General features: G+C 38.1%; 2 protein-coding genes across 2 annotated transcripts; one reads left to right on the top strand and one right to left on the bottom strand.

Moving 5' to 3' along the window:
- Positions 1–5508: 5508 nt before the first annotated feature.
- LOC118771301 (serine/threonine-protein kinase NIM1) lies at positions 5509–10358 on the bottom strand. The gene is made up of 4 exons (XM_036519260.1): positions 10347–10358; positions 8055–8244; positions 7039–7307; positions 5509–6267 (listed from the first exon to the last, which is right to left on the bottom strand). The coding sequence occupies exons 1-4, from the start codon at positions 10356–10358 to the stop codon at positions 5509–5511; spliced, it is 1230 nt and encodes a 409-aa protein (XP_036375153.1).
- A 1629-nt stretch (positions 10359–11987) lies between these two features.
- On the top strand, positions 11988–13294 carry pole4 (polymerase (DNA-directed), epsilon 4, accessory subunit). The gene is made up of 4 exons (XM_036522771.1): positions 11988–12313; positions 12753–12837; positions 12956–12997; positions 13231–13294. The coding sequence occupies exons 1-4, from the start codon at positions 12041–12043 to the stop codon at positions 13242–13244; spliced, it is 414 nt and encodes a 137-aa protein (XP_036378664.1). The 5' UTR covers positions 11988–12040; the 3' UTR covers positions 13245–13294.
- The last annotated feature ends 437 nt before the right edge of the window (positions 13295–13731 follow it).

Raw genomic sequence — 13731 nt, 5'->3', positions numbered from 1 at the left:
TAGTAGAGAGGTATGGATCTTAAATCCTTTCTGCTGCCATTGCTTTTTAGAGAAACTGATAAAAACAACACATAATCCAACTCTTATTCATCTATGGGAACTGTCTTTTAGGGCCAAGTAAATCACTAAGAAATATGATGACAGAACTGATTTACTTAAGGTACAAAGGGTCTCAGACTATCAGTGATTCTCAAAAGAAGACGCAACATCATAAAAATATGGCAAAGGATGCCAGTATGAATTTACATACAAAGAATATAGCTACTTTAAGTTCATTAACTTTTAATATAATGTACAAGACTTTATGAGCTTTTGAGTCAGAGAAGAGAGAAATAAGAGCATTTACATTTAGTGTTAATTAAAACATTATGATCTTCCCTTCTTACCTGCACTCTGATTCGACTTTGGCACATTAGGGTCATGGATTTCACCAGTGTATTCATTGAGGAATAAGAAGAAAGGGGAATCAAAGGACAGGTCTGTAGACACACCTTTCACATGGCAAAAAGGATTAGAGACTTGATTTACTTTTATTTGTTCAACTGTCTAAACTTGTACAATTGGAACAGTTCTTTTTTGTTTTGCAGTATTTCTGGACAAGTTAATAACATAAGTGTTGTAACTCCCCCCAATAACAAACATGTCTATCAAGTAGTTGAATAAAAGAACTTTTTTTTCTTCTGGTAGACTTAATATGTGAATAGCTTGAAATCCTTGTGTACACTCATAACTCAAAATTACAGAAAAAGCACATTCCATGTAGATTTAAGAGACTAAAAAGCATTCATTCTGAAGAGTAATAATCAACCTCAACTCCACTTGCATTGTTTTATAAAATATATTTACCTTCATCAATGAAGAATAATTTAATAAAGAACTCATAAAGAGGAGGAAACAGAAATATGTGCCTTCATCATAAATACATTTAACAAATTGTCATTCTGTCTTGCAGTTACATCATGCGTCACACCAAATTTTATTCAACATGCCCTTGCAAATACCAAACCCACAGTGTCAGCCTCGATGTGCTTAAATAAACTAGATAATTCCAGGAAAACATTCAAACAAGGAAGGTTTGCCAAATTCCTCATTGTCCTTGCATGGACTTGTGGGAGAGACACATTTCAACGTATTGGGAAAAGATCAAATGAAGCTTAGCACATTTAGGGCACATCCAATACAAGACAAGTACAGAACAGCTTCTGGTGACAAGAGGTCAAAACACAAATCATCAAACTGGGTCACCATGTGTTCAGTACTACCTTAGGATATTACCAGTCTAGATACCAAAATTAATACCTTATGAGAAATCATCTTTTTTTTCTAATCATTACTTTTTTTAAAATTTTGAATGTTTGTTGTTAGAGATTGCCCCAGCAGTAGCATGTGACATTTAACTGCTTTTATTCAGTCCTCCTGGCAATCAGGTAAATTCTAGCAAAGACCAAAGTTTATGGTTTTTAAAGATGTCATGGAATCCGGGACCATTGACCCAACAACAGCTCCAGTTATTATCCCATTTCCTTTCCTTTCCCATATTTGTCCTGTTTGGTTACATTTCAAACATGTAGTCCTACCATCTGTAGCACGAGTAAACCTTGGGCTCCTCCCCACAGGTTCATGCCCTTATTCCTGTTATCAGAATAAGCTAGTGGTTTAATGATAAAATCTGTGTCTCTTGTTTGAGAGCTATACTTTTTAGTTGATTGGTGTTAACAAATCTGTAAATGAGACTGTTTCCTGGGCCACACATGCAACATGCACTGAAGAACCCTACCTGCTGTCCTTCTTCCACTCAATGAATGGCCTCCCTTCTAACATCAAGTAAAAGCAGGACAGAGTTTTGGCACACCAGACGTTTCATTTCCCTATGGAGCACATGGTGATGTACATTTTCACAGAATGAATCTCTTAGTACAACCTGGGAATCGGGTATTCCATTACGATTAGCAGATTGAACTCGCTCCACAAAAGTCAAAAGAGAGTGGGATAATTTTATTAAAGACTCACTCTCTTTCTGTCTGCAGTCAAAAACATTGTTGCAACAACACATACAGTTGTGAGAAACCATACGGCTAAATCAGTGCCCTGAAAGTTTCTTCTGCATTACTCTTTACTGCAGCGGTAGTGGTACTGCAGTAATAATTTATGTTAATTACATCAAAACTGATGAACTAAACAAAAGTCCTTTGGTAACCAAATGGAACCCATGTGGTGTTTATTTTATTCCAGTGTAAATTTGATTCAAATTTCAATTGGGAGAGTGAAAGTTTAGTGATGAGTAATAATAGTGTATTTTAGGGGTATGTGATCATTTTTTTTTCATAACACATAAACAAGCTGAGTTCTGCAAATGTAAAATTTTATTGGTTCTTTGAATAGCCACTATTTTTGTATCTTGCCAACTCCAATGTGGAGTTATTAAATTCCAGATTGTTGTATATAACATATATATTGTATTATATATTGTTTATTTCAGCCATAAATACCTTATACTTCTGTGTGTAGTATAGTATAGACCAGACTGTCAACTTTTTTGGTCTAAACCCCTTCATCTATTTTGATTTGTTAATTTGGCATTTGTTTCAACAACTTTTGCAAAGATTGTCAGATGATGAGCTACAATCATCCCTGATTTCACAAACAGATTTGAGGTCGAGGTTGTGTTTCTGTGCTTCGATTGAAAATGTGGCCTTCATATCTAACTGTAGTTTCCCTTTTTCTGTCCAGTTTTTTTGAACATCAGACAGGAATCAGGAAGTTCCTTTTACTATATTTCAAACAGTGCTTCATCAGTCATGCTCTTGACAGATAAGTGACCATTTAAGCTGTAGGCACTATTGTTTAATAGAATGAGAGACTGTGACCAATATATAAAAACAGATTTTGAACAATGATTTAACAGTCATCAAGTGATATGTATTTGAGATGAATAGTGACCCATTATTACAGGATTAATTAAAATGATAGGAATGACTTGCCATGCGTTACTTAAATTGATGTCAAAACACTCCATTAATAACCTAAATTGTTTATTTAAATACATTATGTTTCAAAAACATACATACATCATTAGCGTAATCAGTGTCTTCTGATGCTCACTTTAACATAGTGTAATGGGTGCACACTGATCCAATTTATTACCTCCAATATGTAATTCGATCCAGCAGCTTCAAACACTGAACTCCCAAAGCTGCATTCCAAACATTTACAAAGGCATAAAATTCAGTTTTATCTTTATCTTACCAATGCCTGTTCATTATTTTCAATAATCCCAGCGGGTTCAATCCCCGCTGGGACACTGCTGCTGTACCCTTGGGCAAGGTACTTAACCCACAGTTGCCTCAGTAAATATCCAGCTGTATAAATGGATAACATTGTAAAGAACTGTAACCTATGTAAGTCGCTTTGGATAAAAGCATCTGCCAAATGAATAAATGTAAATGTAAATGTAAATTATTTTAAATGACCCTGATATACATACACTAAAACTAAACTAATCTAAAACTAAAAGTATATGTCATAAATTCACAGGGTGGATTTCAAGTCAGAACTGCACTCTGGCACATGCCCCAGGTAGTTCAAACGTTACGGTTTCTATGATTGAATTTCTGTATATGCCTGTCTTAACAAGAACAAGGCATGGTGGGGACAGAGCACACTATTGCAAAATATATAAAAAATGACTGCCACTGAACTTGAAATTACGTAGTACATACATGCATGAACTGGTAGAGTGCAGAGATAAAACTGATTTCATTCAGAGAAGCTGGCGTAGGTAATGAAGGTTCACCTCTGAGTAAGCTGTTGTAGAGATTCAGAAGGAAAAAACATTTTCAGCATTTGTAAGATCATCGCAGCTTTTAGTAACAAGCCAAGTTATTATTACAGCAACTGAAATTGACACTACACTTTAAAACAAAAAAATTAACAAAAAGAAAATTATGTGACTACATACAAAAACACCACACAAAAAAAGAATTACACAAAACCTGTGCAATATTTTAATTCACTGTATTACAAGACTAATTCAGTATTTGACACAAAATAAAGTGGTATACACTGTTTTTAAAACTAACGTTATCAACAGAAAGCATGTAAAATACTGTTACTGCGGTTTACATTGTTAAACAACCACTGAACCAAACAGTCTGTTGTAGGCACAGGGCCATTACTGTACATTATTATGAGGATCGAGAGGCTGCTGGAGTGCAATGCCTCCTGTTGGAACATGGAAATGTATTTCAACAATATTTGTCTTTCAATTATCTAAAAAGGAAATAATATTTATACATACACATATACACTATTTCTATGGCTATTTAGCAATAGGTGTATGGACAAAATTTTAAAGATTTTGGCAAGACTATGTCATTTTTATTTTTTGATCTCATAGCTCAAGTGCATAGTAATCCATAATGAAAAATATGTGTATAAAGGTTTGATGCCATTAGGCCATTAAAATATTGACATAATTAGATTAGATTAATTTATTGGCAAATAGGATGTCAATAGTTATATTCAGAATAAAATACTGTAACATACGCACTTATCACATAAAAAAGTACATAACTGCAGTTGAAAACAGCCATAGGCTACATCTCAAGAAAAAATATGCCCAATGGAGAGCGTAAAAAATGTATTAATTTATAGCACCTGCAACATGTGGCAGCAGTTTTAAAAGATTATCAAATTTATTTTCTACTTGTTCAGTCATGTTTAAAGGTGCTGATACCGTGGCAACTTTCCTAAATCAGCCCCTTACTCGCTATTACCCTATTGTGAGAAACAACTAACTTGTACAACCATCTGTTCAGCTATACAGGGGAACCACAACATTAAATATCACTGTTGAAAAACAGTCAATGTTTCTTTTTAACTGCAATTTGTACCTCTAACTCTATTTTAATTGCAGTTCGATTTAAAGAGAAGCTCTGGGCTGCAAGCCAGCACTTGAGAAAGGCCCACACCGTCTTAACAAGAAAGGCATGACGGGGGCAGAGAACACTATTGCAAAATCTACACAACTGACTGCCACAGAACACAAGGAATGATTTTTCACATGTCTACACATCATAAATCATATCAAGAGTTCCACTTTAAGCTATAGAACTTCTTGTGATCACAAGAGGGTGCTATATATCTAGAGGAAATGTAACCTGTCTCCGTTGGCTGGGGATTTCCTTGAAATTCATCTGTCAGTGGGAGTGTTTTTGAACACATCAGAGCAACACAGTCAGACTCAACTTCCTTTCATTAACTGAATCTAAATCACACTGCTTTACTAAACATATTCACACTAATTTACAATGCAGAAGTTGCTAAACTTCTGTTAGTGAATAATGATAACCAGTCTCCTTTTTGTTGCCCTGACATTGACAATAATGAATATTCACTCACCTAGATATTCCTTTTGTAAAGAAAACGTGCCTTTCATTCCACAGGATCTATGCACCTCTACAGCATGAAAGCTTTGCAGCAGACACTGTGATCCCCCTGCCGTGACTCTCACAGGATGATACAAACGGCGGAAGGATTGTGCTTCTCAACAGCCCCTGCAGCTCGAGTACAACGTTTTCGGTGCTGGAAGTCATCAGGGTACAAGGCAGAGTAGCCAACATCCTCCACGGATCTCCTCTTCTCGATGCGATGTAGTGTGATCCGGTAGATCCCCGTGACAGGGCTGCGAGAGTCAGCGCAGGCATTGTTCTGCAGGTGAGTGTCTGTAATTCCCAGGCACAGCAGGGCTGACCTCACCTCCTGCTCCTCTTTGCAAAGGACCCGCAAGGGCTCGGCCAGAACCGAGGGTGTTGAGCAGAAGGCGGGATAAGGCTTGGGGTAGTCGATCCCTTTAAGCCATGAGCTGATCATAAGCTGGGTGACAGAGGGGCGATCAGGGGGCACAGGCCGCAGCATGCTCTTGATGACCTGCTGGCAGGGATCAGGCACGTGGGATGGGATGCCATAGGAACCCTGCAGGATGCTACGCTTGAGCCGACTCAGGTTGTTGGCATAGAAGGGCATAGTGGCAGTCACCATGAAGTACAGTAGGACACCCAAGGCCCAAATGTCTACATGGCGGCCCACGTAGCCTTTCTCCTTGAAGAGCTCAGGTGCTGCATATGGTGGAGAGCCACAGAAGGTGGTAAGAACTTCATTAGGACCACTCACTGTGCTGAAGCCAAAATCTCCTACTTTAATGCAGTAGCTGGTTGTGTAAAATATGTTCTCTGCCTTAAGGTCTCTGTGAACGATGTTGCTGTCATGCTGGAGACACAAAGTAAAAGCAAATCATTATTACTGACAGTAACAATGGCTGTTTCCAAAGATTTTGTAATAAAGTACATCTTATTGAATGAAAAAACAGTGAATTCGAAAAAAGCGAAAAGACTAAAACACTGGATGAGGCCTGGCAGGGGGGAAAGATTATAATTAATTGCATAGTGATTCAACATGGTTACAATGTTGGAGTGGATTGGGAGCTGAAAATCTGGAGTAACACATTTTAAGGAAATGGCAAAGCTGAAGTGATTGTGCATTTTAACACGGAGGGCCAAAGTATTACTAAAACCAAAGAGATGCCACACTCAAGGAATAAGAAATGGTAGTGGGATGTACATTTGTAATTACAATTAAACAAAATTTCTACATAAATAAGCATTATTTAAGTACAAAATTACATTATTTTATTTGCACCTACGTTTATTATTTTTGTCTGTTTATTTTTCATTCTCAAAAGTAAACAGGATGGCTTGTGATTTATTTGGGATGGGAGGGCAATCTATTGCAAAAAAAAACCAAAAAAACAATTGGTTTTAATAGCGGGGGTGCCACAATATTAATCTGTGCGTAATATGAATAATAAGTACTAATTATTAGTGTGTGAATTATAGCAATGTAGTTGGTGCTAAAAATCATATGAACTCTGTCAATTTAGTAGGGCTTGACACCTCTATACAAAAAATACAAATACCAGAACAGAGCACTATGCACAGTTTTCTCCCCTTGACAGATATCTACTGTCTTGTGAGGGCTCACCATGTACTTGACTGCAGACACGATCTGGGCAAAGATGAACTTGCTGTCAAGGTCAGACAAGCGCCCCCTGGTGCTGATGCGGGAGTAGAGATCCCCTCCACTGCCATATTCCATCACTAGGTACAGGTGCTTTCCTGTCTCCATCACCTCATACAGACGCACAATGTTGGGGTGAGACAGTTTCTCCATACAAGAGATCTCTGAGGCAAACAGCCCCTGTGACTTCTTGTCCAGACGAAGCTTATCCAGAATCTTGACTGCGACCCTCTCTGAGTGCCACAAGAGAAAGACAGAGAGAAAGAAAAGGAAGGAAAGGGAACAAGAATGGCAACAGGAATGATATCACTTGAAGCTTCCTGATGTCTTATTGAAATCCTGTAAAATATGTGGTTCTAAAACTAATATTAAGTGGAACTAAATGAAACCCCCTCTTCTGCCCTGCTGTTTTCCTGAAGGCATCTCTGACTGTCTTCAAAACAATGAAAGAGACGAGCAACACATGACTTTGTTTACGGATAGGCGTCTGGGGGATCTACGGGTATTAAGTAGTACTGTATTTGAGGAGACTATCCCTTGTCTCCTGGCATGTGGAGACACTAACTTATAATCCCTCCTCTTATTTTGTTGTCAGAGACTGTGTGTGGCAGGGGAGGGAGGTAATATGCCATTGGCATCAGACTCCAAAGGAGAAAGGGCTCTTTGCCACTGACCTCAAAGGTAAGACCAGCACACTTGCCCAATACAGTGTAATACGGTGACAACACTGGTTATCAAATTTGTTGTGTTAAACAATGTATTTTAATTTGTTTTTCCCAAAACTTTACCTTTATATTGACTTTATTCTGGTTAGTTTGAATAATATTTGAAAATTATATTAATTAAATCTCACTTGGAATGCGAAACCAGCATATGCTGCACATTAATAACACTTGGTAACTTTACAAATGCCGTTATTCAGAAACACTATCTGGTCACCCACTATTTTGCAGCAGCAAAGAATAGGTGGTCTTCCTCACCTCTGATCAGGATGTGGACCCCCAACCTCACTTGGGAAAAGTTGCCAGTGCCTATCTCCCCCCGTAGTTCATAGAGGCCAGCCCGTCTCCCCAGAGTGATGTCATTAGCGACCGTTTCACTGTGGGCCATGTCATAGATGACCTTTTCAAAGGGGGAGCATATCATCGGCGGTTCCTCAGCTGTGACTGGCTTTGGTTAGATTGCATCACTCCTCATCTCCTTAGCAGCCATCTCAACATTCACCTTCTTCTCCTCCCTGCACTTCAGCCATGGCTGTCGGGCAGTGTTCCCTGAGGCCACAAGCAGAAGATAAGGGAGAGGAAGAAAGAGGGAAAACATATCAAATATCTGGATTCTTTATGCCAACAGAAAACACAGCGTTTCATCTACAGACCTGGTAACCTCTTCTGTAATACCAATGAAAAATGAAAAGTAATCTAATAAAATTACATTACATACTATCATATCATAAAAGATGTAATGACAAGCATATCACTCTGCAACAGAACAGAGGTCATTTGGTTTTATTTCATGCACGATGTTTCACCATTATAAGTTCTCCCATGAGCACTCCTGGGAGAACTCTGCTGAACGGCTTACAGTGTAAATGACAAATTAAATAAAAATTGTGTTAACTATTTTTAAAATGTAGTTATACTTGCTGAAGTGTGGATTTTAATGACATTTGCTGCATTTAAAGTCCCTATGCAAAGATTTATGCTTAAAGGGTTAGTGATTTGACAGTACAGAACAACTACCCATGGAATATGGTAACATCAATAACAACACTTAGCATTTATTGTGTGATACAAGCTGTCTCTAATGATGATCTACATTTCACATAGGTATAAAAGGACCCACATATATACACAAACTCCTGCATTACAACAAGAGAGAGGCTGGTGAGTGAGAAAAGAGCAAAAAGACCTGGGGAAATGATGATTCAGGGTGGTTCAGTGTCTGTTTTAGTTTGTGTTGCCTTTTTTATTTTGTTGTTTTTTGCTCATAAACTATTCATAAACATAAATAACATCACCATTTGCATCTTGCAGAACACATATTATGCTTCATATGTCTGGTTATACTTGGATATACAAATATTTATTCAATATTAATATCTCATGGATATTTGGCTTTTATAAACACGACTGTGTACTTACTACCCATGGAACTTGAGCAGAGATAATGTAGGTTTGGGCTGGCACAAAAGTAGAACAATCAACATGACACATTAGGGCATGTGTGAAGCCCCGGGATAAACCTAACCCTAAGGCCAAGCTTGGCATATTCACTCAATACCCTTTCCCATCCTGTCCATTTCCAGTCTATTTTCCTTTTGCTCACAGCAGTAACTAAAGTGGAGGAAGTCTGTTGATGATAACCAGTTGGTATTTCACAGGACTTCCCTGGCAGAAGTTCTGCCAGTGATGGAAAATGCCAGTATTAGACTGAGAAAACTGCTCCAAAGGAGACAAAGTGCTGGCTGAGATAATTTGAGACAATTTAATCAGAGGGGAACTCCCTGAGACTGTGCACCAACTTTCACTGTCAGAGAGATGTGGAAGACCATAGTATTGCACTGTATCTATCTCTACTATTTTATGCTCCTTTTACATTCTTGCCCCAAGTAGCTTTTAAAGCCATTTTATTTATTCTTGTTGGGTGGTCTTACACACCTAACCTATACCAACAAATTCAATGATCAGAAATAATTACTAAAGGATTAAGTTTGTCCTTCTGTCAGACATTAGGTTCAACACTAATCATTACATGTGAGAAATACAGAGGATTGAAGGCTGAAGGTGATGTAACATGTATAATAACAAATCCTTGTTTCATTTCTTTGTCACTCTCTTCTTTGTAACATCCTTACCCAACAATGTTAATGAAAGCTCTAAACCTTTAAAATGCTGTGGGTCAGACAGTATCTCTTCCCTCATTGGGCAAGATATTCTTTGCATTTACAGCTGTAAACTCGGATTAGGGCCAGGGGTAGGCTTTTAGTAATGGAGGAATTTATAGATATAGGTATAGATGTGGACATAGATACAAATGACCTTACACAAATGACAGTGAATGAGAACTATCAGATGCCATCATACCCAAACACCCATTGCAGCACAGTCAGAAGACTCCTCTGTATTCGGGCTGTCTGTCTAACAGACTACTCACTAATCATAAATTGTGATTATCTATATGCCAGGCTTTTCAAATTTGGGGTGAGTAAGAAACATATTAAATTACAGAATTTTGTTGCAATGCCTCTCAGTGGGACTGATTCTCAAACTTGCCTCCATCATCATTCTTCTAGATGTCTACTTCCACTGGAAGTCAAAGCAGGTTAGGATTAGGATTACTATTTTAGGCAATACAGATCTTAGGTCAGTGTTCCATAAATACATCAGAGTAAGCATGCTGAACTACTTTTATTGAATGGGAAGTGTGGAATGAGATATTTTTATTCCTTTACCTATGTTCTGGAATTTTCATGGAACAATAACAAGGAAAATATTACTTATGGCAACGAACCAGAGGGCCTTTATTATGAGTGTGACACTTTTTGCATGGTATTGAACATTAATTTAGTGGGGTTATTTTTTATGTTTCAACCCCTATGGCTGGTCTCACTGGTGCAATGCCACACTGTATGGAGGCTATAGCTCACTACCACTGCAATTACAATTAACACCCTTTTGAAGAAAGTATGTTTAAAATAATCAAAACTACAAGCTATTTCCTAAACAAGCAAATTAGACGCCAACATCAGCAACTACAAGATAAGTGAATGCACATAATCTGGTTCATATAACTTTTTCCATAGAAGAATAAAAATATTTAGCCACAACAGCGTGTTCACTTCATCCGCAACAATACATGCCTTAACAAAAATTACACTGCTGTATACACCACAATGACTAAGAAAATAATGGTCGATTTCTCACAGCGGCATCATAGACACAATAGGCCTACAGGACAAAAATGTATCCACAAACACACGCACCTCAAATAAATTAAACTCAATGGTCATCAATAACTCAAAGTAAGTTTTGAATTACCTGGTAACTGCGGATCCCTCATTTTCTTAATAGCTAGCTAAACGAAATGTGCACAGCCCGACTCACCACAGAGCCAGAGTGATCAACCTGCGCACATCACCACGAAGCAATCCTATTAGTAGGATGTATTAATACCCGTAAGACCTTCCAAATACAGACAAGAGTAACAACGCTATGGAAACAAATTAACCGATTTACTTTTTCATAAGCTCCTTCTCAATCACCATCATGTTCTGTATTGCGAGAAGGGCTTAAAAGGTCATACTTACAGCAACCTGCATATATTTAATACATAAGCGGCAGAAATAATTCCAATTCTCATATGCTGCTGGCTAACCAATTTCTTATAAAACGGTTGAATTACAGGGGAAAACTAACACCAAAACACGAACACCCTGCAGATTCCCTTTCACTCTAACTAAAAGTCCTATTTGTTTAGCAACGCTACATATAAACACCTTCTACCATGACATTTGTCTCAAATGTGTAAGGGGGGAAGGCAAAGCTGTTTCCAACAGAGTCGGGACCGATTTTAGTCAGTTAAGGAGATTAACTGAAATTCAGTTCATAAATTGAAAAATCCTAACAGAAATAGATGCCCGATTTTCCATTCATTCATTTATCTGATTTAAATTAAATGAAACTAGCCCCAACTCTACTTTAATATAGGCTACATTCCCAGATTCCACTTCACCTCTAAACTCCGTTTAATTACAGCTGCATTCCGCTTTCTAGCATGTATCGGTGGGCGGATCGCTTCACTAACCAACCGGTAGTTGTATCGTCATATGAGAAGGCGGAGTTTTTGTTGGCGGGAGAGCGACGTTCGTATTTGTGATTCTCGAAGAAGACTTACGTAGTAAACCCGAGACACGACGTAACGTTAAGTAACCGAGTTAGTGCAAGTCTACGGATGGAAAGCCTTTTCCATGTGTTGCGTTGATTACAGTACAAGCACGATGGCGGCAGCAGTAGCAGTGCCCGTAGCGTCCGTAGAAGGTGAGCAGGACCGTTGTGGAGTGGAGGAAGAGGCCCGGGAACAAGATCCAGAGGAGGAGAGCAGTCAGCAACCTGGGCCCATTGCAACGTCTCAGAACCGTCTGGCTAAATTACCACTGGCCCGAATTAAAGCTCTAATGAAAGCCGACCCTGACGTGTCGCTGGCCAGCCAGGAGTCTGTGTTTATCATCGCGAAAGCTACGGTAATTTGCCATCATTTTAAGTTTTGATGATTTCATTACACCCATAACATTTGGCAGCTAGTTGGCCAGCTAACGTTACTGGTTTGCATCGTAGTTTCTTTGACGTTTGTTGGGTAGCTGGGGCCACACATCAATTTGCGAGGTAGCTAACGTAGTTAGCCGGATGTATCATTAAATTGAGATACAGGTGCTGCCTTGCTGGGTGGCTATACCGCAGACCATGAACTTGGTAAACTAAGGAATAACGGATAATAGATATAACTAGAACGTCACCTGAAATACCCCAAGTACTTAAGAAATATCCGGTCATGGGGGCATGCTGATGAATAGTTTTAACAGCTTTGTAATGCTGTCGCCAGCGTAGGGGCGGATGAGTTTATTAATGGTAAAGCTATGTGAACAGCAGTGATGAATAATAAAGCAACTTGGTGTCTGGCAGGAACTCTTTGTTGAAATGATAGCCAAGGATGCACTTGTATATGCCCAACAAGGAAAGCGGAAGACTTTGCAAAGGAAGGATCTAGGTGAGTATTAGATGTGTAAACTTATACTTATTTTCACATTTTTCTAACTTACAATTTTAATATGTTAGTGCTGTCAACATTTCTGTAAGTCTTCCATGTGTCACATTTTCCCCGACAGACAATGCTATTGAAGCCATTGACGAGTTTGCATTTCTTGAAGGTATGTGTCATTCATTGCTTTAATCGCTTTCATATTCACTGTGTAGTAGTTAGGATTTTTAGTAACTACTGCAGTAACTACTACAGCAGCATTGTTACTCTCCAGAACATTCCACATCAAAGTATTTATTTAACATGTTTCACATGAAGTTGGTGTACATTTTCTTAGACTAATTTGAGATCTCCAGTATTCATCTTCATGTTACTTGTTTTTGTACTGTTTTCTGTATTTAGGTACTCTGGATTGAAGTGTACATACAACACAGGAAAACGATCACCATTTCAAGGATAAGGAACGTTATGGAAAGGATGAAAACACATTGCTTTCATTTCTGTGTGTTTTAAAAACATTTGAACCATAAGGATTACTTTTGAACTGAAAAGTCATTTGAAGTTAATTGTTCCTTTGTCAAAACATTTATGAATTGAGTATCAGTCTCATATCATGTTTTATATGTAAATACTGTATTAAGAGCTGTTATCTAAACTTAAATAAAAATGTCTCCATTGTTTTTGACATTTGTGGAAAAATGAATAAGTGTATTCATGGAAATACATTAAAATAATCAATTGTAAATGTGAAAGAGCATTGACATAATTTTTTATCCCCACTGAGCTTTTTTTTTTTTTTTCCCAAAAGCAGTGTTGTCACATAATTTACACATTGCAAATAGATTGTGGCTGTACCTTTCAATGCAACAAGGCGTATTCCCCTTACAACACCTACAAAGTAAT

The sequence above is a fragment of the Megalops cyprinoides genome, chromosome 2, assembly GCF_013368585.1.
Source record: "Megalops cyprinoides isolate fMegCyp1 chromosome 2, fMegCyp1.pri, whole genome shotgun sequence".
In the NCBI taxonomy this organism is placed as follows: Eukaryota; Metazoa; Chordata; class Actinopteri; order Elopiformes; family Megalopidae; genus Megalops; species Megalops cyprinoides.
The sequence above is the reverse complement of the archived record's forward strand: the minus strand, read 5'-3'. Positions and strand labels throughout refer to the sequence as shown.